Source organism: Anarhichas minor, unplaced genomic scaffold (genome assembly GCF_050575085.1).
Source record: "Anarhichas minor isolate MPS153535 unplaced genomic scaffold, ASM5057508v1 ptg000011l, whole genome shotgun sequence".
Taxonomy (NCBI): Eukaryota; Metazoa; Chordata; class Actinopteri; order Perciformes; family Anarhichadidae; genus Anarhichas; species Anarhichas minor.
Window position 1 is genome coordinate 6,358,998 of NW_027466457.1, and position 25,980 is coordinate 6,384,977.

At 40.1% G+C, this 25,980-nt stretch overlaps 1 protein-coding gene across 1 annotated transcript; it reads left to right on the forward strand.

Annotated features, from left to right (window-relative positions):
• Positions 1–1,596: 1,596 nt before the first annotated feature.
• Positions 1,597–25,965, forward strand: fkbp16 (FKBP prolyl isomerase 16). Its single transcript, XM_076089896.1, has 8 exons — positions 1,597–2,331; positions 2,580–2,749; positions 4,024–4,112; positions 20,469–20,686; positions 23,061–23,242; positions 23,477–23,554; positions 24,895–25,032; positions 25,113–25,965. Exons 1-8 carry the CDS (start codon positions 1,860–1,862, stop codon positions 25,197–25,199), a joined length of 1,434 nt encoding a protein of 477 aa, XP_075946011.1. The 5' UTR covers positions 1,597–1,859; the 3' UTR covers positions 25,200–25,965.
• Positions 25,966–25,980: the final 15 nt, after the last annotated feature.

Genomic DNA, 25,980 nt, shown 5'->3' on the forward strand with positions numbered 1-25,980 from the left:
TAATACACCTGCATGAACATGTACGAGTGAGAAATCGATGCCACGTTGGAAACATTAGTATTTGTTTGTTTGTGCAAATAAGCATCGTATAGTAATTGTAATCAAATCAAAACCAGTTAAAACTTTATTTATTACTGAACTATGTCAGTGGTGGAAGAAGTGGATCATTTGAAGTACCAATAAATAAACACAACAAAATAAAAGTACTGCATTACATGTAAAGAAATGCTGAGGTTAAAGAGGTATTTACAAGAAAACCTTATGCAGCAAAAGTGCTTATTACATTATCTAAATTTATTTTGCAATTATTTTCATCACTGATTTATCTCCCAATTATTTTCTCGATTGATGAGATCACAAAGGATTATTTGATTCTTGTCTTTAATTAAGATGTTAAAAATAATGCCCCTCACAACTTCCCAGAGTCAAAGGAGACATAATAATATATCCTGCTTTCGCTGACCAGCAGTCCACAACCTAAAGATATTCAGTTTACACACAAAAAAAGAAGTAAATCTTCACATTTCAGAAGTTGAGAAGGTTTGGCATTTTTGCTTAAAATATTACAAAAGTAAGCAGAAGTCAAACACAGTTTAATGAAAGTACCCAAGTATGGTAAAAGTATCTCAACATTGTATTAAAGCACAGTACTTGTGTAAGAACTTCACTTGCGGTTTGTGTATTATTTCTCTGTGTCAGAGAAATTAAAAAAAATATATGGAATTTGGATTAATTTAATCCCTGATGGACAACATGCTTTGGCTGTGGATTAAAGAGTAGCCCCCCAGTCAGTAAAACAGTATTTATTGACAACATGGCTGGGGCATGTTTTCTGTCTAAATTAGTCTACTGCTCCTGCAGTGACATGACAGACAAATATTTGATATAATGTGTGATATTTTGTTGTTTTTGTCATTTCCTTCAGTAAAACGTGCAGTGAGGAATAACTTTGCAGTGGTGCTCCAATGTAACAACTGGGTAACATTATCTGTTATTCATTTGCTGAAAATGACGCATTCATAATGTCTACTAATGCCTTAATAACAGTCTAGTGACATTTAAATCAATGTCTCAATCCTGTTATCCCCCTGTGAACAAGTGGATGTTTAACAATAGATGTTTGTACATCTGAGTCGTTTCAAGAAGACGAATTGTGAATATACCCAAATTAACTTTATACCATATGAGGTGTTTATCCTTACGCAGATTTACACCTTTAAAAAACGTGTAATTAATGTGTAATCTAGTGTCAGTTTTACAGCCTGCAGTTTATTAGTGTGGTGGCACTTCCTGAAAAGAGAAAATAAAAACTCCCAACATAACTCAAAGCAAATTATGTAATAGTTTATATCTCCTGAGATCTTATTGGTAGACCGCATTCATGGAAACTGCGTTGTGGGGCACGACGGTGAAGTCATTAAGAAGCTTACAGACGTTCTGGCAGATTAGGTTTTTCTCTTCTAATCCTGCAGATTACCAATGCACAAGCCTGCCGGCTGGGAGTGCTTTGTTGCGTTGCACAGTTTCTTTATATTGATCATTTTTGGTTGCTGCCACATCACTGGACTATGTAGACTAAGACGGACACAAGCAGGAGTGAGAGTAGGTCAAGGACTGCAGAAACTACGAAGCTGCAGGCGAGACAAAGCTTTTTTATTAAAACTGTAGATGAAGGCAGGATTTAGGGATGCTTTCTGAGTTGGATTTAATGAAACACAACATGGATTTTTACCTCCTGGAGATATTCTATTTGTTTTGACAGAGTGAAGGTGGCAGAAGTTGGCTTACAACAGAACTACTAACCTCCGCCTAAGTGGAACGTTGGCTCGAACAAGGAGGATCATCTCTTTTGGAGGCTAATGCAGGTGGCGTCCATCGCTCTCTGCAGTGAAATGGAGACAGAGCCATGTTGTGGAGAGCATGAAGACCCTGCAGTGGAGCGTACAGTGCCTGAGGTAAGAGAGGCCGTATCCGAGCATGCTGATGGGGACAGTCACACCGAGCTGCCCTGTGGGCCTGCAGAGGAAGGCAAGGAGCTGAGAGGGAAAGAGCAGGCTGAAACAGAGAGCTGTGCAGATGAGAGTAAAAGCGTCGAGGTAAAAACCCCCTCTGATCCTGAGCAAAGGGGAGACACAGGATGCAAGGAGCGGAGGAAACTGAATAAAACAAACAGCTGGAAGACGGTGAGATTTCAAGACCCATCAACAGAGGATGATGTGTCGGAGAGAGACAGCTCAGCAGAGAGTCTCTTTCCAGAATATATGATGGCCGAGTGGACTTCCTCCACCTTTGAGGAGCTGTTTGTGGCAGACGATTGGCAAGAAATCACAGGTGAGGATGCATCATTGAATCACTTTAGACTTGGTTTTAGTAATGTTGCATAGTATAGTGCTTCTTATTTAGTTAAATCGTACCTTTATATTTGATTTTGGGTTAAAACCACAAAAGAAGTAAAGTGACGAAAATGTGACTGAACTCAAGCTTGGCGTGTTTGTGGCTGTTTCTGAGCACGTGTTACCACCAACATGCAGATTAACCCTGCTTCCTCCTGCATGACCTTCTCTTCTTTCCTCACGCAGAGGACCAGCTGTTGAGAAAGAAGGTGGTGGAGTTCGGGGCCCCGCACACCCTCAGCCCGACCTGGGGCCAAGCGGTTACTGTGAAGATGCAATGTGTCCTGGAGGACCGCACTGTGGTGGAGAAGGACAGCAAGCTTGTCTTTGTTATTGGAGAGGGAGATGTAAACCAGGTAAACTCCTCAGTTGTCTCGGACAGCATAGTTTATCGTGTTTACGTCACACTTCAATGGTGACCAATAGAGACTGTGAAAATAGGCAAATAAGAGTCTGCAGACTAATCTCTATAAACACATTCTGCATTCATATACATGCAACGGGACAAGACTTTGGTATCTAAAGCGTTGTGGTTTCCGTTTGTAGACAAAGTAGTATGAACTAATCAGGTCGAGCAGGCTTTGGTTGAATGCAGGTTAACAGTGCGTGTGGAAAGCAAAAGAGGCAGAATGCAATCTTGGAACTCATTAGCTATCGTCTAATGGTTATTTAGATTTTTATTGGTCTATAATTAGCTTGTAAACTGGCTACATGTGAAACAATCCGGTCGTACAGGTGGTCTCTCAACTCCAACTCCAGTCGCTCATCTCAAGTTGCTAATCGGAATGTAAACAACGTGCAGTGCACGGCAAGGGAAGTCTTGGCCCGGGTATCGGCTGTCTACCACAGAACCCCAGAAATATAGCCCCTTGCCCCAAGATGCTTATCGTCGTCAAACCGATAGCCGATGGGTTTCTGCAGACATGCTGGCAGCTCTGTGACGTTGTACTTTGGTACAACTATAGACTGTATATAAGAAGTGGAGGTAAAATATGTCCCCCATTGGTTTGTGGACTGTTGTTCTGAAGCATATCCTGTTTTATCATCTGTTTCATTCTGTATAGGACCATAATTTACTAAATGGACATCATGTTGTATTGGAGAAGATTGAAACTAGCGATAAAGACAATCAAGTTGGAAGTAGGGTCATTTTCTCATAGACTTCTATACAATCTGACTTCTTTTTTGCAACCAGAGGAGTCGCCCCCTGACGGTGCTTTAAGCCAAATGCTGACGTTAGCAGGTGCATTGTTTAACTTGTTCACCATCTTAACAACCGAAAGTGCAGCTGAGGCTGTTAGGAATGTCGTTAGTTTTGTCAACCTCATGGTGGAGCTAGCTGAGGAGTCAGAATCATTATGATTAATCCTCTGGGAACCACAAATATATGCACCACATTTTATGACGGTCCAATAGTTGTTGAGGTATTTCAGTCTTAAACGACTGACCTACACGGTGATCCTAAGAGCTAGCAGGGCTAAAGAGCTGGTCCACATGCTTGAAAAATCAGATGTTTAGTCAAAGGACATTGAAATGCACAAAACAACGTTATGCTTAAATGTATTTAGTGTAATTAAGTAAAAAGCTCTGTCAGTCCTCTAAGTAACATGTTGTGTTTTGACACCTGTAGGCCCTGGAGGAGTGTGTCATGTCCATGCAAAAGGGTGAGATCACATTACTCCTGGCAGATTCACTGTATGCCTATGGACTTCTGGGAAGGTAAGGATTTTCCAGTTATTGTTGTTTAACGGTGAACTATTGAATTAAGGAGCATGTTGAAGCAGAAACAAGACTTGGTCAGATATATTTTGTATTCAAGTTGGCTTCTTGTACCTGTTGCTGTGGGAGCAGCCTGGTTATCCAGGGGTAACGGGGTTAATGAACCATAAACAGGAGCAGATGGCTTCCTCCAAACACCATTCACAGGCAGCCTATCAATGGCGTGCTTGTAACCTCACAACCTATGGGAGGACACCACTTATATTACGGCCAATGGCTCAGGTTTATGACCTTTACACCATTAAAGAGCCAGTATAAACACAGTGGAGATTGGTCTGTCACTGAAGAAAACCCATTGTTTATAGTTTCATGTTTACTTTAGATAACCTGAACACGTGAGAAGAAGACATTAATGTACAACATTGATTTGATGAGATTGTGTCACATATCCATAAAAATATTAGTTTTTTGAGGTGTGATTGGAGGAAAAACGAAAAAGCAAATACGTTAAATCTGATTTAATTGGTTCATTGGTTTATTATGTTACTTTCTGTAGTTATCGCTGTTAAAATACTTTTTAAACAGACAGTAATATTCTGTATGTTGAGCTCTTTCATAAACAGCAGAATTGTGGCCATTAATTTAATTCTGAAAGTGATTATATCAACTCCATGCCAGTGTTTATGTAAGCCCACACCCATCAGAGGAAATTAAACATTATTATACAGTCCAATTTACAACCATGTGTGCTCTGTTAGTGGACAGCACAAAATGTTGCAGATATAGAACGCCAGGGGGAACAAATAATAATAAAGAATCTGCTTGCAGGTTGGAGGACATTTGCTGAGCAGTTATATCAAAATGTCCATTCAGCTGCATGCAGGACATGCTGTACCATCAACAGGAGTGGCTGTACAGAGGAGTAATGCATAAAAACAAACATGCACCCAGATTTATCATGGGGCCGTAAAAGCCTTAAAAGGGTGCAGGATTCAGAGCTAAATTCATCCATTTTTACAGACTGAAAATAAAACACAGACCATTTGAACATTGTTGACAACATAATGTCTGAACATTGTGTTGTGAAAGTATTGTTTTCCAGTGTGTGTGCTGTACTGTTTCAGTCTGCTCTGTGTGCTGTGTGTGAGGTACTGTCTGTATTCAGGAGCTCTGTGAAGAGGATGATGGGACATGGGGTGTGAGAGCGAGGAGTCTAGGTGTTGTCTAGACTCTCGCCCTTTCTAGACTTTAACTTTCGTGTTAAAGAAGGAGGCAGAGAAAAAGAAGGAGGCAACAGGAGGCTGGTTAATGATTGTTTTGATGCAGCTGATTAGGGTTGTGTGCTGTCGAGTCAGAAGGTAGACAATCAGAGCTTCATGCTAACTCCTTAAACATGCTTTGCTTACAGAGGTTACTGGTTGCTCAGAATGTAATTTTCTCCGGTCACTGAAGCTAAATGCATTTGTAAATACTTTGGTATGGCGAGTGGGAATATCAAGAACACACGTAATAATATAGCATGTTACAAACTCAACTAAACTCCAAGATAAAAACAGGTCATCCGATAATGGAGAACTTTTGGGAAATACATTTTCTTTCTTGATGAAAAAATCGACATCACGTTCATGTCTGTGTGCTAGCTTAGCTTAGCATAATGAGTGGAAACAGGAGGAAATGCCTACAAGAACATCTACTAATTAACATGTTGTATCTTGTTTGTTTAGTCCGGACAAAAGTATATAAAATGTGTATGTTTTGTTACAATTATATGCAAAGCTATTTCTTTCTGAGCAGTTGCCAGATAATCAGCAGAGACTCCAAGAAGTCTCTGGTCACGGCAAAAAGTTAGTCCGGCACATAACTCCACGTAAAACAGTGTTTACATTCTGATTTTTGTAAAGATTTAACAGAGGTGACTATAGCAGCATTTGTTACCTTTGGACAGAGTTAGTCTTGCTCTTTCTCCCTGTCTAGAGTCCTTTGTGTTAAGCTAAGTTTACAGGCTGCTCGTTGTAGCTTAATTTACCATTCAGACATGAGACGGATATCGGTGTTTTCATCTAACTAATAGACAGAATGAGAACAAGTGTTTTTAATATGTCACAGAGCTTCTAACTTCTCAATCATGGCATGTTGCCAGACCTGCTTGTTGAAGTTAATACAAAACGTATTTAATAAACTATTATTTGAGCAAATAAGCTGACACAGAGTATCTCAAGCATAAACAGACATCATGTTTCAGGGTAGATTTGACAGTCACAGCGTGTCTGTGCTGTAAAATTAGAGACAATGAGGGAAAATCTCATTAGCCTCTCTGTGTTTTCTGGCAGAGGCATTGATTGAACTCTGTCAGTCGCCTTTTGCAAACAGTGCTGCTAAGAGCACTTCACAGTTATGTATCAGAACAGTGTGCAAAGCGTGTCAGACAGTATGATTAAACACAGCACAGTGGAGTGGTCTGTAGCTTGGTGTGTGGGTGATGGGCTGAGCTGCAACTCCTTAAAATGTGAAAACAAAGACAATAAAACCCCCAGAAAAGTCTGGAGCTTTTACCTGATTGATTACAACGGACAAGCCGGTCGGGACTCAATCGACAGAAATAATCTCTGACGTGTTTCCTGTGACATTAAAGCATCCGAAAGGGGAGAGGTGACAAAAGACATCACACTCGCCTTTTCGAGGAACCGCAGCATACGTCAAAGGTATTCCCTAACTGAGGCATACACAAACTGCAAGGCAAGTCATTATCAGAGAGCAGTGGTGGCTAACATCTGTTGATCTCTGGACAGGCCCAACTTTAAAACTCATAAACCCTCCAGGTAGTCTGCCTCATCAGCTCTGCACCACCCCAAAGTCAACATTTAGTGTCAATGGCAGATGCTTTATTTTCTGAATAATTTGTGTCTAGCCGTATGTAAAACGCCACACAACACATTTAAAGACTTGAGCTGTAGCCTAAGGGTAGTTTGGCTGGCTGTCAACAAACATAAACAGAGGCTTAAATCCCGCTGCTGGCAGCGAAGGTGTTGGTGTACTTTAAATCTTGGCACGAATGAGAACTACTTCAGTGGCACATGTTGAACTGGACTTAATTAGACCACTGGGATGTGTCGTAGTTAAATGAATAGTTTAATCCAAGTCCAGATGTACAGTGTCAGCCAGTTAATCGTTCTACTGTTGCAGTAACATGTCACAATGGGATTGTGTGATATGTATGATTAAACCTGAAGTTTAGCCAAGGCTACATTTAGTGTAAATCAACCAGAAATTAAGTAGTGGTAAATCGAAACTAACACAAACGCAGTAAAAGGTAAAGCAGAGTAAAAAAAAAATGAATCTGTCACAATACAATAAGACATACAAATATAGGAATTGGGCAATTTGCCCCACAGTCTATTGGTGGCATCTTCAGAAAGAACTTTACGGGACCCAGAGTTGAATCCTGGTGTATCCCACATGGAATAAAACAGATAATAAAATACTTGTAGTGGCCAGGCCCACAGGAACACCTCCAAGCTTTCGAAGCAAATTCTACATACTGACTAAACGGTGGAATTACAATTTCCGTGTCCGTCACGTGATGCCAAAAAGACTTTCCCCGATAGACTTACATTGGGAAAGAGACATTCTCTTTGTACATCCATGGTGTGAACCAACAGATTAAGTTCCACATCTGTGTTCGCCTGCGACCCTATCTGCCACCCCGTTTGGAATTGTTGTGAACGTCGTGTGGATAGATGAAAGCAGATTAGGTTATATATGTTTGATGTATTTTCTATTTTATTTTGCTAACAAAAGCTATTTACACAGACAAGGGCCATATTTAGTATTACAAATCTTAGTTAGCGACGGCGTTCAGAAATGTAAGTTGCAATATCTTGTGAGTGTGTCACTGAGACAGAGAAAGGTGGGTTGTGATAAATGGTCCAATATTTACTTTAGTGACTATGGGGTATAAGAATTGTTCGTAATCTGTGGTAATTTTTATTTCACCCTTTGGAGTTAATAGCCTCAGGATCTGGCAGTCCTAAAGGGGCGTGGTAGTGGCGAAACCAACGCGACATAGATACAGGAAACTGACTCTCGGGACACTGTCTCCTTTCTGAATTGTCTGAGTGAACCACAACATGCAAGTATAGATAATCACATACTAAACAAACAGAATTTATTAGAAAAGTAGAGACACTTTGGAGACACACCAGATGGCTATCATTGTCAGTTTCTGAACAAACAAGCCCTGCTGGGGGAGGAGATAGAGGAATCTCCCTCTCTTTGACCCCAGGCGAGGTGAGCCTTGATTACACCAGGCTTACTGATCTGGCAGAACAGTGGCAGGTTGGAGCAAGTTAAGTGAAGCTGTAGTTCATGGGAAAGTATACTAATTCAATTGATGATTGATGGTTATTGCAGAATATTCATTATCTGTTAGTAGGCAGTACAGTTTAAATAGTGTGTGATGTTTAAAATAGTGTTGGTGTAAATACATCGAGGTGTGTGCTTGGTTTTTTCATTTGGTTTATTGACAATAAGAATAGATTGATAAAATCCTGTACGTTTTTCCATTTATCCAGACGGAGACAGGTTGTCTGACATTAATAGTAAAATATAGCATCCAAAAAACTAGAACATTGAATCATAAGTAAAACATTTTAACTATTTCTTCAGGAATCAGGCAATTTGAAAAGTATCATAGACACCCAAACAAGATGTCAGCATGCTAACGATGACAGATGTTCAGCATGCATGATGTTCACCATGTTCACCATCTTAGTCTAACATTTGCTACTTACCACTAAACACAAAGAAAGGCGATGCTGATGGGAATGCCCATCCAGGTGTTTTGATGACACGAGAGGAAACATTAGAGGATCACCAAAAGTTATTATGATTCATGCTGAGGGGACCATGAATGTGTGCACCAAATGTCACGGTGATGTATCCGATACTTAAAAAACACAAATCTAATTTTTAGTGATAGAGGAAAAGCCAAGGGATCAATACAATACTCAATAGGATTAATCCTCTGGGGAACATGAATGGCTTTACATGCCTATTGGCAATCTATCCAACAGTTCTTGAGACATATTACTTTGGACCAAAGAGATGGAAAAACTCAAAAATTGACTCACGATCAAACAATCGATAATTTTGTTTCGGGAAGCAGACAGTGCACAAAATATTTGTACAATTGTATGACTGTTAAAAATTAGCAAGGAATGTCGTCAGGGAAAAATGTGGATCAGGTCACAATTAATTTGACCTGCGGAACATCCAGCCTGTATCAAAACCAATTGTTGAATAAAACATATTACATTGGAATTTGTGTGCTAGAGAAACATATTCTCGTGAATTTGCCCAAGGGGAATCTCTGTTGACACTCTTGAAGAAGTTGGCAAGTGTGGAAGTCTCTCTCCTCGGAGGCACACCCATATCCAGCGGGGAATGCAGTTGAAAAAGGCAACAGTGACATTTGTCAGGGCAGAAAGGCATGCAGGCCGAGAGACTCACAAAGCAAAGAGGCAACGTGAGAAAGAGTTAAGCCAGGAATGGCATCAATGGGATCAAGTCTGATGATGAGTAAGGATACTTATTTAGGCGTAGCTGCCATTGTCAAATGTGATTGATGTCACAGTGATTCACGTGACAGAAGTTTGGGCATTTTGTGATTATCGTGTATTCTTCCTCTTCTTATAAACCATTCTCTCCTCTTATCGCCCAACGTAACACGATACAGCAAATAACTGGCAGTTCTGCTTTTCATTACATGGAGCACTCGCCAGCAGACAGGTACAGTGACTCACTCGCCACAGAGTTGTGCTGGTGTCTGTCACTTTGTGCACACGAGCCCTCCTCCCCTGTCTCCAGATACGTAAGCATGTTGTCTGCACATAAAATCTGTGAGGTGGAGTTCCTCTCTGTGCTGGTGGTAGTGTGACTCACTCTGCATCGCCACCTGGGTCAAATAGATACTGCGACCTTTGAGAACTGTGGAAAACATAATGATAAACCATTCTTCTCCACACTGCTGTTTCCTCTCAGGATTCAAGCAACAACTTGTTGCATGGTCCTGGGACCTAAACAAGTTTGACTGTAGCTTTTGGCCTCTGTGTGTCTCTTTCCCGAGGCAGCAGGCTGACGAGAAACCACACCCAGACCTCACGCTCCAGGAGCAGGCCAGCAAGCAGCGACAGCTGTAGCACGCTCCAGATAAAATCAGGCTCAGGCTCTCCTGGCTCTCCTGTTTGCCAAAAACACTCCCACATTAGTTTGAAGCTTCATGTGTTGACCTAAAGCTTAAATATGAATTAAATAATAATTAAATTATGTATGAATTAAATCTGATCTGAGTTATCTGTTTTAAATTCTGAAAACTAGATGGTGGGTTGTTTTAGCACCGCAGCATTGCCACTCAGACCAGTGTTTGAACTGTACATGCCCCTCATCTAATCTCCCTGGATGTTTACCTTTTTCCCCTACTGCCAGCAGGCTTATCTCTCTCATCGACACAGCCTTGGTCATATTATAGCACTGCCCGCAGTTATATCCACTTCTGCTTTCCGTGGTATTTAGTGGGACAGTAAATCTCCTCAACTGAAATGTGCTTTTATTGAATTTAAGGTAGATCGTGTATTTTTAGAGTAGATACCACTTTACTGGTGGTGTAAAGTTGATTTTGCATTACATAACCGCCACACTGGTTGGAGCTCTGTATGTGTGGTTGTTTAAATGTACATTTACATTGCTTTGTTAAAATGTATCATTCATTTATTTTTGTCCCCATTTTGTCCCTCTTTGGATACCCAAATTACCTTTTGCATTGCAGTCATTGTCCTTTAGACATGATGTGTGATTTTAATCAAATTAAAACCTTCAATGTTGTCAATATACCGCAGTTAAATGTAAACACACCGCTACATAAGGCAACGGATCAGAGCAAACAGGTCACTTAGCGTAATGAAAGCTGCTTCCCATTGGGATTGACATGGCAACAAAAACAACAAAGAATTTGACCGAACCACCACAGGACCTTTTTATTTCAGCCATTACAAGTTCATAGTGGTAGATGAAAAGTCTATTAGTCTTATCTTGTGTCATATTGCTGTATCGTTTACAATTTGTTTTTTTAAATCCTTAGAGGCTCGGCCCCCTCAGTCCCTCCCGCACACTGACACTGTTAGCGGCCATGTTCTCCATTTTTTCACCTGCCAGAGATGAGCTTCATCATAAGACTCTCGCCAGCTTCCCACCTGCGAACCCAACAACTTATGCAGATCCTTCGCTATACCTCTTTGTTTCTTCACGTGTTATTTAGCAAAAGTTAGCATCCGAACACGTTAACGCTAAGATGGTGATCTGGGTCAACATTTCCCTTGCTTAGCAGCAGAATGTTAGCACTGCATTGTGATTGTGTCATGTTAGCATGCTGATTTTAGCATGTAGCTCAAAGTAGTGGTGTGTCTAAGTACAGCCGCTGCATGGCTATAGACCCTTACTTAGTTTTTTTACGTTGCAAAAACATTTTCATCAATTTTCACGTATAGGTCTGAAGTTTGACCAAAAATGTGCCTTGAGGCCAATTTGTACAATTATTGCGTCACACCCCTCTGTACGTCAACAACAGCTATAGACACTTTTGCCTACAACATGTTGTACGAGTTAGTTTGTTTCAAGCATAGACCGGCTCTGACTCTCCTGTTTTATTTATGTACCTATGGCTTTGTATTCATAGCTGCTTTCAATCCCCCTCGTCATTGCTGAAAAACAGAAGCTGTGTCTGGCAATCTTTGACTTCTAGGACCACCCAGTCCCACTCGTCATTTGTGGCTCTAAGAAGTCACTTCTTATTATGATTTTATAATTTTAGACACACATTTCAAAACTACAAAATAATGCAATGTCTGTAAGAAGCTCAGGCAGACTGTCTGGGCAACTCCTGAACCCACTTTATATGTTTTTTCCAGTGGAATTCGAGCAGATGGGATAGTAGTGGGGGAAGACAGTGACACACTGTGAACACATATGCAGTTTATAAAAAGTCTGTATCGATGCTAAATGTATCATGTGATGTGGCAGAAGTAGTGACAACTGTGTACCTGAGGAAATAAGCGTATGTGTCTGTACAGCAGTGTGGTGCTGCTGCTGCTGGGGTGGGATGTGAGGCGGTGGATGCTGTCTGCGAGCTAGAGGAAAGAGATCTGTAGCAGAGTAACAAGTGGCACTGGTGTGTGTGTGGGTGTGTGTGTGTGTGTGTGTGTGTGCGTGTGTGTGTGTGTTTGTGTTCGGGTGATAAAGAGGTACCGTCAGTGGGGACGTGGCATGTGACTCATCTCGCAGAGACGTCACTACGCCGTCATCAGTCGTCTGCAGCAGTCTAGCAGACACACACACACACACACACACACACACACACACACACACACACACACACGCACACGCAGTTTTCACAAAATATTCTTCTCAAAGTTAATGAGTGGCAGACTCCCACTGACGTCCTCGCTGCAAAATTAAAATCAGATGTGCAGTGATTAAGCTGAAGTGATTTACTAAGTAAATTCCATTCTAAATGAAACAATCTCAGTTGTTTGATAGCACTGATGGGATTCGTTGCTCTGTGGTTATGTTTCATATTCCATATGATGAAGGACAATACAATCTCATGTAAGACTGCATTATCTGTGCAAGAAAACAAAATCAGTTTGCATATAAAATACGAGCAAAAACAAGTAAAATCAGGCCTGTTCTTAAGAAATGTGGCTCTTGGAGAGGATTGATGCTCCAGGTCTCACTGCTGTGCTCAGCCATCAGAGAGAAAGACTAAAGGATTGCGCTAATGGCCCTGCTACATTTGCTTTACTCGGCCAGCAGACTCCGGCTGCTCCTCCGTGACAACCTGACTAATAAGTCATGAGTTCAATGGGCTGCTATTGATTCACAGGCTGCACAAGGAGGTAGAGCCGGCTGCTGCTGAAAGGAAACTGGATCTTTATTGGTTAGATAACAAGCGCACACCGAGGCAGCCCTATTTCTCATTGACAGCGATATGACAGGAGGGTGACTGAATGATAATGATGATGTTTTTGTTTGATGTACACAACGTCAGAAAGTCAACATGTGCACATAATGTACGTATGTGCTTGTAAATTACTCATCGGATGTCCAACATTAAAGACGTGAAGGCCAGGTGTATCTGTACAGGTGCAAATGCTGCTTTTAAGTTACATCTCATTAAATCATCAATCAGGGAGCGTGATAGCTGCTGTCCGTTTGTTGTGTGCTCAATTTGCAAAACAATATCCGAGACACGGTGACATTTTCTCGGTGGGAGTTATCTGGTTTCGGCACATGCATGTGTGACAGCTCGGACTTAGACGGGAAATTAATTTCTGATCAATATCTCTTTATGACATTTATTCCCCTACCTGAATGTCATAAACAAAGCAATGAGCAGCTTGTGATGACAAACGTTAATGTTCACAACTCTGTAACCTCTGAGGGAGGCAAACAGCAACCCTGCAGAATGATAATGAATGCATATTTTATGCCAAAATCTTTTATTTTGATGGAAAGAAATACATTTTTGATCTGAGTGCAAATTAAATTGCTCATCTGAACACAAGGCACAAAATACCCCTGCAACATTCAGGGATTCATGCGTCCGCTGAAGTAGACAGACATTTTATGTGGAGTATAACCGTAATGGACGAGGACTTTCATCTTTCAAAAGAGCAGGATTTTTGGCTCCTCGCTCATAATTTGTAGGAACTTAGAAAGCTTTGAAGTTCACAAGTGAAACCTAAAACTGGCAGTGATTCGGTTTACGTAATCAGTAGACATAGCGTCTGTGCAAAGAAAGATCCGAGCTGTCATTGCCGTTCACTACAGCTTCACATTCACCTCGCTGAGAATCGACTGAAACTAAACCTCACTCCCCGCGGCTGCATGAGAAATGGCCACTTGACCGCACCGTGCACACCTCAGAGACCTCTGCTTGTTCGTATTGATTGATTTGGGATTTAGAGTCAATCCCGGGATAAGATCTCTTCCACAGATAACGGCGAGGCTGATATTCTAGAAAATGACCTCGGGTGATGTATTTCTGTGTAAGACAGATTGCTCTCATCCACCATAATGCACACCAAACGCTTTGCACTTTTGTTTTTTTGAGGAATTATTCATCTTGATTCTGCCACAGATCAGAGCCCAAACCTGTGAGAGGTTTCAGATCATTGCATAAGGTAGAAACTGAAACTTAGCCTGCTCCCCTGTGAGTCAGAAAAAAGCTTTTGTTTAAACACTTTTAACTTCCCTCATTCCTTGACTCACTCACTTATTCACCGCAGAGAGGTGGAGCTCACAGTTGACATCAGTCTGATTAATAAATTGGTAAATTTGCTCTTAGATTTTAATTTGATTCAAGACATGAAACATTTATAGAAACAAGCTTGATATGATGGATAAACATTTTTATCGTTCATCACGCGATAAAAGAGATGAAGTAAACAATAGATTGGTAAAGAAAGTCGAACATTTCATAAAAACTGGAGACTCGGATATTTGGTGGAGACCAAACTTCTAAAATCTGAGCAGTACAATCAAATACATGCAAGCACGCATTTGTTGTGGATGAACAGAGTGCCTCTACTGTTTGCCTCGCAAACATCATGAACAAACATAAATTGCTGCTGTGGTAACTTTCCAGAGTTATTGTCTCATAGTATTATAAACTGCTGTGTAATGTGTTGGTGCCTGATGATGTTATTGGTCCTTCAACTGGACTTCCTGAATCATATTGCTTCATCCACCAACGCAGCACCGCGTGTTGTTTTAACGCGGGGCTGCTGTTGTTCTGAATGCCCGCTAATAGGGCACCATGTACAGTATGTAATCGTAAGCGTAACAACTTGATAAGTCACTGAACAGAAAGTGAAACTTATCTACGCTCTCTTCAGAGCCACAAAACAGTATAAGTTTCACTTTACTGTTGTAGATAAAACACTGACTATGGCTAAGTACCACATACAACTCCACTTCAAAACACATGAACTGTCCCTTTAAAGGTGTTCTCAGATGTTTTCTGTACTCACACCTTCATGTTTCAAATAGACTCATTTACACAAGGCACTGGTACTGGCTTTTACCCTGCGTACTGCAGATAACTATTGTACGTTTATTACTTAAAGCAGGTCAAATAAAGCCGTGTGACCAACGAGTCTCTCTGAAATGGACTGGAGACTGCACATCCCATGCTATTTAAACAGCCACTATATACCCTGCAGGTAGTCCAGGGCTGAGATTGGATTCATTTTAACAGGCTAAGGAAACCTGCTGTAGATTATATGGGGACTTTTGAGGAGCTCAGCAGCCAGGATGTAGGCAGTAGCTGCCCTTGATCCCTGCGAGCACAGTTTCATTGGCTCATTGCCGGAGGAGGAAATAAAAACAAAAAGGAGAGGAAAGCACAAGCTGCAAGGCAGCAGCTGAAAGGTCTCACACTGTTAGTTTCAAGATCTTCCACTGTACGAGGCTGTTTTGCTGCAAATTAACTAGAATTGCAGCAAGCGAGGAAAAACAGCTGTGACGTCACACCAGTGCCCGGATTAAAGCTAAGCTCCTTTGCACGACTGTATTGGTCCTGTGTGTCCATCCAAGAGTCAGAACAGACACTGAACATCAGCAGCAGCAGCAGACCTGTTTTCACTGCTGTAAAAAAAATAAATAAACAACCTCATAAATCCTCTTGGATTTAGTATTATCATACAAGCTGCACAGCACATTTTTGCAGTGTACGAGTGCACTATCTGAGGTTGTAACCATAGAAACCAGTTTGAGGTGCATCACTGGCCTTTCCATCATTTGAAACGGAGAGAGCGTGACGTCAAAGTGACCACAGTTTTCCCTCTGTGGGAGTTTTTCCTTTTATTCAGAGAGGCGAGGGGCAAGCTTGACAGATAACAGAGTGAGTCATCGGCAGCATCGTGCACCTCGATGAGGAAGTTTGCTAAACCGCAACGCATGTATCACATTCATCTGTAATGAATTCATAATCTATCCATGACACAGGTCGGAAGAGCTTCTCGTCCTTATCACCACAATCCATACGAACACAAGAAGAGGGAAACATTTGTTCAGTCAGTCATAATACGAGAAATAAAACCACGTCACGCAAACGTCAGATAGTAAAAGCACGGTGGGCCTCGTCAATGTAGATTAGACATTTGTTTAAGTTCTGTAGTTTGTTATTGAAAGTTGTGGAAGTAGGTCACAGTGAAATTTGGAAAAAAATAACTGACGGAATTAGTTTTGAGGGTGTGTATAAAATATTGTTGTATTTTATATTACTTTGTATTATATTATTATGTTGTTTATGTCTGGTTTCAGACCAGTATAAATAGGTCTGGGGTTGTGCTCATTGACGACGGCTTCTCACAATTGAAGAAAGCCAATCGCAGGTTTGTAGGCAGGATTAAAAAAATGGTGACATTATCTTCCTGTGCCATAGCCAGATAAATAGAGACTAAAACTTTCCACAAAAATGGACACAAATGTGGATGAGATCCACACGTTGACTTTCAGAAATGACAGAGACTCAGATGCAGACCGCAAATGTCTCGTATCTTCAGACAGCCGTCCTGCAGAAGGTCTCACTGACCTTTTCTCTGGTTTGGAACATGAGGCAACTATCAGGGTAATTTCTCTGCAAGATGGTTGGGAACCGAGGAAAAATGACAAAAATTACTCACAACTCACTGTGATATACTAAATGCAATATTATTGCAGAGGTATTTGGGGTTTGTAAAAACTTTCTACACTTTCTTGACAGTTTTGGTTCAAAGGAAATATCTCAACAACTATTGGATGGTTCACATATACATGTCACCCTCGGGATGAGTTTGAATAATTACTGAGAAAAACAGAAATAGAAATACATACTTGTTCTGTAAATTGTAAACAATAATACAGGAGTGAAATTATGCAAATATGCTGAAATAAATATTGAAATTGTATCTTATTTGTCATTTCTGTATATATATATATATATAAAATCAAATGGCAAGCTTGTCAGCATGCTAACAAGCTTGCCATTTGATGAAAAGAACTACAGAAGTGGCAACCCTGCTGGTAGCTACATCTCAATAAAATATATATAAAATATTAACACTGATATGATGATTCAAATTTGAAATGTAAAATGTGTTTTTTTTTTTAACTGAACTAATAACCAACTACTCCAAATATGTAACAATGCACCCGCTAATTGACTACCAAGCTAGCAGCATCTGCGTGAACCCAGCAGATATTTTGGCGTGTCATGGCAGGAAGGTCCCATCAGAAATGGCTTCATTCCATTTAGGTCGCACAGGGTCCTGATATTGTGCATCCTGGCTCACTAGCTTTGCTTAAGGGACACTTGTTTCACCTGAATCTAATTAGACAGTGGTGGAGCTTGTATCCTGATATAAAATCAATAAATTCATGTTTAAGAAAGATCTTGTTTGTGTGTTAAGTGAATGAGTCTCTTTAAGAGCAGCAGAGAGAGGCTGGTAGGAGGCCGGTTCTGCAGCTCAGTGTTAGGAAAACCTGGACCCGGGCTTAAGTTGCAGGTTCAGGTTTCATTGGGATCTTGTGGAGGTATCTCACCCTGCTGACCAGCCTCCGCTTCCTGTTTGCACTAATAAGGCCCTGGGGGCTCATTGGCTGAGCTCAGCGCCGCCGCACACTGGTGTGGTGCTAATCGCCAATGACCCACATGACACCGTAAACCTCATAGATCTGTCAGCGCACTACATTCCCAGATTAGTTTCGACAGCTTGCCAGTCATGCCCATTTTGTTTAATGCCGGTGAAGGACGCTCAACTCCCAGTGACTCGCATTATTTCAGACATGAATCCTAACTCTGCGTTCCGTATACTGTGGTGGTATTCTGCTTACTGCGTGTGCTGCTGAGCTTAATGGCATAATGCTTCAAAGGTCACCTGTTGAATCCTGCATGTGAAGAATTGTCAGGCAGTGAGCAGGCAGTGTGTGTGTGTGTGTGTGTGTGTGTGTGTGTGTGTGGCTTGTGTTTCCTTTGTAGGATAACGCATCATTTGGGATTCATGAAGTTTTGATGTGGCACATTTGGTTTGAGCAGTTAGCACTGAAGCAGCTGCGCCTGCATCGATTAAGAAATGACTCATCACTTCTCATTTAATGTATCCAGGTCTGTGTGAGTAATGAGAGGTGAAGTGGGTGTTTCCTCTGTACGAAAAAAAAATAAATCAATATTTAATGATGATAATGAGTAATGGTTTTGCTGCTGAGTTACTATTTACAAACCAAGCACTGTCACGGTTTCAGATTATGGGACTTTTTCCGTGAACTGACATACTGAGCCAGGTTTCTCATTCCATCGCTTCTGCTCTGGGTAAGACATCGAGCTCAGTATAAACTCGCTTCAAAGCACAAACATTTAGTGTGCATTATTCAGTAACTTAAAATAAACAGTGGGTTTAGAGATGAATTCTTAGAAGTCCATTTAATCTGCAGCCAGGCACTATCAGAAGGCGGGACGCTGTGTGTGTGTGTGTGTGATTGTTATATGCCACACACCGTTGCGTAACACGCAGCCCTCAGAATATTGTGTAATATTTTCAGATAAGGGTAGAGAAAAGTGTGCAAGGACAACGACAGCATGTCCATGTGCTGTACAAGCTGTGCAGTGGATCATTTGGTGATGGTGTCACATTCTTAGTACGCCAGCAAAACGCACGACATTAGCACGTAACGAGGATCTGTTTCTAATCGCCAGATGTGCAGCATGAGGCCCGTTTTAGAAGGACTAACATTACCTGGTGCGACCCAAGCCATGTGCTGTACGTTCTTTATAAATGAGTTAACTGTCTTCTTCTCTGCTGCTCTTGAAAGCCTGTTACACAAGTCTTCTCTGACCCTTAGTAAACATGCTGTGGTATGCAAAAACAAGTCGACCAGGACTAAACGCTACTGTCAAAAATAGTTCTGACTGGCTTCTAAAATACCTGAATCTACTTATTGATGGCCCTAAATGCTAGCGTCTCTGAACGCTATACTTCCTCCGGTCCTGAGCGCAGGGATCCGGCTCAGGTTTCTGAGGCCTCGGCTCAGCTGCTGGTTTCACACTCCTGTGACAGTGGACAAGGTCTCCAGAGAGGAGAGGTGAAAGGGGAATCTGATCCCACAGTCTCCCAGTAACAGGGGATACAACTAATTCTGTTCGACAGACATAAATTGTTTCATTGACACAACCAGTATGAATAATTCATGACCTTTCACAACTCCCTGTACTAGCCCACTCAAACAGTCACTGGTGGGGTCTGCAGGAAGCTGAACTGCCTTTTGCATGATTTCTATAGAGTTCATTAAACTGACAGGATCTACTTTAAAGTTAGATTTTGCTTTTTATCGTTACGATTGTAGGTTTTATTACAGTTAAAAAGCAACTAATCATGTTTGTGTTTTTAAACATGAAACATGCAGTATTCTTTTACTTGTTTTTGTCTTTGTTACAATCAATAATAGCCCTCTTCAAAATCAGCTTTTAAAAAATATGCTCAAGCTGTCGTATTCATTCTCTCTCTCTCTCTCTCTCTCTCTCTCTCTCTCTCTGTCTCTCTAACACACACACACACACACACACACACACACACACACACACCTTTGGAACCAGAGCCTCCACAGAGTAACTGATAATGGACCATTGTGTGCCATATGGTCACAGGAGCCAGATGATTGAAAAACCAAATTAACTTTCCTTCTGAGTGACTCTCGAGTAAGATGAAGCCGTCGCTGCCTCACAGGTTCATACCGATTTCAAATTCTTGTCTGCTTTAAATGAGCCGGAGTCACTCAGACGTCTTTTAAATGTGTTGATTTTAAGGTGTGAGTGAGCTGTTGGATACGGTCAAACGTAATAGAGCAACTAAAAGAACACAAATGTTGTTACAGTTTGTACATTGGTTTCTGATATCACAAATATTTTGTATTTATGCTCATGTGTTTGTCGAAATACATTCGAAACATTCAAAAAGAGGCCGTGACAAAAGACAAGAGTCGTCCCTGGATCTCTTAGTTTTTAATATAACCACCGCAGATGCGTCTATATGGCCACCATTAAACACTGTATTATGAACACAATCATCAAATGTCAAGCGCAAGTTACAAAGCTTTGAGTTTCTTCTGCAGGATGTTGACCAGCTTGCTTCTGCTTTTCTTGAAGCTGTCAGCAATCAGATTGATTTCTTGATTGATTTAAATAATCTTTGATGCTCTTGGCTCTTTCACTCTCCGCCCTGAGTGATATTGATTATGTGTTTGTTTGTTGTCTTTGTTTACGTGCAGGGAGCCTGATATTCCAGCCTGGGCTCCTTTACTCTACCAGCTCCAGCTGCTGGATGTCAGAGAGAAACCGGACCCGTTAGCTCTGCCCATCGCAGACTGCATCCGCATTGGCAACCAGAAACGAGAGCGAGGAAACTTTCATTTCCAGAGGGAGGAATACAGCATGGCTGTCAGAGCCTATTCTATGGCTCTGGATGTGTTAACCACACGCAGCAGAGGTAACCTATCGTCAAAACCTGAATTCATTCATAGGAAATATATTCTGTTTCTATTACTGTCGTCTGTACCAGGACTGTGTTGTAGTAATTGACATGAGCATTATCTTCACAGAAAAAAAGTGAAAATAGGAATAGAACACAGATAAAAATGAACACACACGAGAGAAACATAAAAACGCAGGATTTGATAGAGACCTTAAAAACAACATTTCTACATGAGCCCATAGTGACATAACAGTTTAGTGCTCTCCTGCAGTCTGCCAACACACTAATCACACCATCACCATGCAGAGTCACATCTATCTGAGCCCGGCGCCACCATAAATGCTTTTGCTTAATTCTTTTGCATAATCAAAGCTAATCAACGTTCATATTATTTCCACCTCCTTAATCTTTCTAATCATTGACGAGGCAGGGAGGGCCCGAGAGGGAAATGTGACTGAACAATGAGGAGAAAAACATGGATTGCTTCATAATGCTTCAATGATAGAGGACCAGAGAGTGAACCCACTGTGACACTGGAGAGAGAAGTTTATCAGGGCATCGAGATCATGTGATTAGTGGATGAGAAGATCACCAGAAAAATAATAATAAAAACGAGAAGGAAGCAGAATTATCAACATCTTAACCTCTTTTTGGGTCATTTTGGGCCCATCAGACCTATTTTACAAATATGATTCATGACACGTGGAAATTATAAATCATTTTAATTGATTAACCTGGAATCATATGCAACTAAACATGCACTCGCATAAACATTAGACTTGATCACACTCAATTTTCTGCAGATCTTCAACAAGAATTGTACAGGTCACTGTCTTAATGGAAGTAAATCAAATGTTAGTCGGGATTAAGTTTAAAATCATTTTAACCGCATCTGAATTTTAAATCTATAGGGCATTACAACAAAAAAATAAAAATAGGAAAGACATTTTGATAACACTTTCTATGGCTCCAATGTCTAATTCATATTTATATGTTGTATTATAATACAATGACTTAGTTACAATGTATTTACAATCTGCTTAGCACTGTATACTAATAGTTATAAGCAATCGTACCACAATGCTTTAAAAATAAATCTCAACACATAAAACATAATGTCTATATAGTAACTGCCAAGTATCATGATATTTGATAATTGAATGTCACTCACTGACACTTTGCAAGGATCAGATTGAATTATAATTTCCATAGCTGTTTTAGATTATAATCATTTTATAATGCAGTATAAATAATATCATTAAATCTATGCAAGAACAACACTAATTTATTTGTTTAACAGTTTATAACTGCCCCGCCCCCAAGAAAAACACTCTAAAGACTCAAAATATTGTCTCAAAATATAGATACCTAAAACTGTCTTTACCTGAAGCTGTAGATAACGGGTATTTATTTGAGTCAATGTAGTGTTTAGAGTGAATTCTTTGGGGAAGCATTAGATTATCGACATGTAAATGTCCATCCGTCAGGTGAGTCAAATTAGAGTACCTTACCAGTACTCAGTTTATTGTGTTATGATCCCTCAATTTACTTAAAGCAAATAACTTATGACTATAATGCAACGTAAAATGTATTATTACTATGGGAATTATAGTACACGATAACAAATTGTCAGAGTTACCAGCAATTATGAAGAATTATAATACCTGACCTTATGTCATTATAAAATGATTTATAATGTGTTATAAAGCATGATTAATATAAATGAGTTTATGAAACACAACATAGAAATGATATTTATGTTGCTCTGTGTTTTCTGGATATGTAAATACGCAAATGGCTAACAATTTCACCTAATTAACTGAAAAGGTGATCATTTTTAAGTGCCGTTGCCTCTAAGTGGCCAAAAATCAGTGAATGCTGCTTTAAAGAATCCAACTTGGAACCGCATCCTAAACGTAATTGACGTAATTCAACCGTGAATTTGAGATTAAAAGTGTAATAAAAAGCATGTGCAGCCACACAGATGTGGTCCCAGAGCTGCTGACATTTATCACCCACCATACTCAGCGCCAAGTGTAAAAAATCCTTTGGACTAACAAGGGCTCATTACCGGGGTCACTACTGTATTCAGCTGGACATGCTTGGGTCTAATGATGAAACCATACCGTTTTTACTGCAGGGACAGTGATTCAATATCCATTTGAATAAAAAAACTGATCGTTAACTATCCTTATAATGACACCCGATGGGAGTTTCTCTTTAAAAGTTCAACTATTTTCCATATTCGGCAAGACTTCTGAATAAGTCCCTTCCAAGATTAGATAACTAATCTCCGTCAAAGTGTTTCTCTGTCACCAATTAAGAGATTCACGTGAGACGTCCACAGCAGAGCAGAAGTCAGAGGTTGTGTGTCTCTGTCTTTGCACAGATGGTGGCGAGCGTGGCGTGAAGGTTGAGGAGGAGGAGGTGCGGGACTACCGGGTGAAGTGTTTGAACAACCTGGCCACCGCTCATCTCAAACTGGAGCAGTACAGCGAGGCGCTGCACACCAGCCGGGACGTGCTGACCCTCGAGCCAAACAATGTCAAGTCCCTTTTCAGGGTGGGAAAGGTGGGCGCCCATGCTGTCGTGTTATTACTGAGAGACAACATCACTGCATCTCATTTGATCTTTATCAAGGCATAAATGACAGGGAGAGTTCCTTGAAGAAAGAGGAATTTGTTTATGGGATTAGATTTAATTATTTTTTTAATATAGCTGCTGTATTATTGCTGTCTGTTCCCTGTTTTGATTTATGGGTCCACCAGCTCTGCTCCCACTGTACAGTTTTCTATTCTCTTCCAGCTCCAGTCAGATATGGGGGAATACAAAGAGGCGATGGAGGTGCTAAAAAGGGCCTTGAAACTGGAGCCGACCACCAAGGTGAGATTATGTGGGTGCGCTAGTCACTCCCCCCTCGCCACCTTTCTTCCAACTCTGCCTGTGAATCCCATCCATCCCTAACAGAGGAAAGGTCACTCAAAAAACAGGCTGCCAAGATTTTTAATTTCAATGCTAAAGAATCACCGTCAAGCCTGGAGTTATATTTTTACCATGAACTAATAAATTAACTAATAAATGAAAATATATATATATATATAACCAACCAGCATCTGACAATATACTGACTTCTTACAAATGTGTCCAACAACAGAATTTAAATAAATGCACATAAACACCATGTATATGTACCATAAAATGCATTCAACAGCCATGCTTATGGCTCTGTAAACGTCACCAGCGGTGACGATGCTAACATGTTGATGTTTAGAAAGTAGCTTATCATGTTTGGCTGATGGAAATGTCACTCGTTTTGCAGGTAATTGTTCATAAACTAAAAATATTGAACTACTTGAAAGTTATATTTTGACTGATGACGAGATGAAAAGTTAAAGGATCACAAAACATAACCCAAAATATTCCTTTATGCACCAATTTATGTCAGTAAACAAATTGTATGTCTGTATATAGTCTATAATTAATATAAAATATATTCAAAAAAATGCAAAAACAACCATCATCCGACTGTTGCAAATTATAACACAAAAGACAGATGAAAATTAAATTAATTAAAGTTACCGCCTCATTGAGTTCACAATATTTCACAAACGTTCTCAGAATTTAAAAAGACAGTTATTTACAGGTTAACCTGAAGAAAAGAGAAAACTACTTCTGTTGAAGGCCTGTTCTGTCTCCTTTGTGTGGTTTGTCTAATTTTCCAAATGCTCCACAGAGGATCTGGCAAACTGCACATCTGGCAGTATACAGATGTGACCACACTGCTCAGAGTCGTCCGAAAAAGTTGATTAAAAAAACACAAGCTAAATATTGTCATTCCAAAGCCCTGCGCTCCAAAAGTAGTAAATCAAAGTTAAAAATGAGCCAGAGTCCCGCTTGCAGCTACAACAGACTCCACACTTTACTTTAAAAAACACTTGTATACAGTTCACCGTAACATTATTTTGATTCCCAATGCATGTATTGCTTCTTTCACTTTAATAACTTTTATGACAGTTTTCCTCTAATTAAGAATTCAATTAAAGTATTAACAAAATACTTGAATTAAGATAGTTTAAAGTGCATTTTAAAAGCAAAACTGAAAATGATTTGGAGGTCTTCTCTGTAAGGCGTTGTGTTTCAGACCTCTGCTCTCACCTGGTGGACATTTTCAAAACTGCAACTTTACACGAACTACAGAAAGCAGTTTTTTTTTTTTGTTTTAGGCGATCCACGCCGAGTTATCTAAACTCGTCAGAAGGCAATCAGGAGGCAAAGATACTCAGGAATGGAAAGCGAAGCCAGCGGAGATGCTTGGAGAGAATATCGCACCTTTTCTGATTCCTTCAAAGAAGAAATCGTCTGTAAGAACAGAAATATCTCCGATGCTTTATTCTGAGAGCCAACAGACTGGATTTTGACTGACCGTTTTCTTGTGTTTTAGGGAATTTCCTGGAAGTTTATACTCGGAGCTCTGGTTGTGGCCTTGATCAGCTTAGTGATGTCAATGATCCTGACTGCAAGAAACTGAAGTCCTCTGCGGGAATCACTTTGAAAATCGACATCATGTGCAGAGTTTGATCTCAAGTCCTCTTTAATTCATTTGTAAAGAGTTTTTCTACTTTGCAGACTTGAGAAGGTTTGCAAAGCAGCCTGAAGTTGTATTTATGGTAGAAAAAAAGTTTGACTGAAAAGTGTAGAGTATTTATGAAAATATAGATCATACAGCATCAAGTAAATACCTGCAGAGATCTCATCTTTTCAGTTATGACAGTTTTATTTGAAAAAGGAATTAAAAAAAAAAAAAAAAAAAAAGGCTGGAACTTTTGTAAAGAATGTAACCAAACTGCAAAGAGTAATTTTAGTAAACAAATAACACTTTCTACATCACAATTATTAGAAATAGTTGATCAGTCCTCCAATAATTGAAGGCGTTGAAACTACGATGTAATATTGATCACGCTGATGCTGAATTAAAAAAAAGTGTACTTTTTCTCTTGATTTCTTAAGAACCAAGATTGGTCTCAAAGGGGAAAAAGGTACATTCATTTAAAAATACAGTTTTCTAGCGGACAAAATCAAAAACTATGTAACTTCAATTGAAACATCCTTTATTTAATTCATAAAATCACTACCAAATATATACATCATCTAAGAAAAGTAAGCATGATTACATTACGTACATTTATATTTGTGAATGTGCAATTTTCCAACGACAGAAATCTTCATTTTGATCAGAGAATTAACATGAAAATATATTAAAGGCTTGATAGTTAACTATTCCAAAGATTAAAACATACAAGACAATAGAA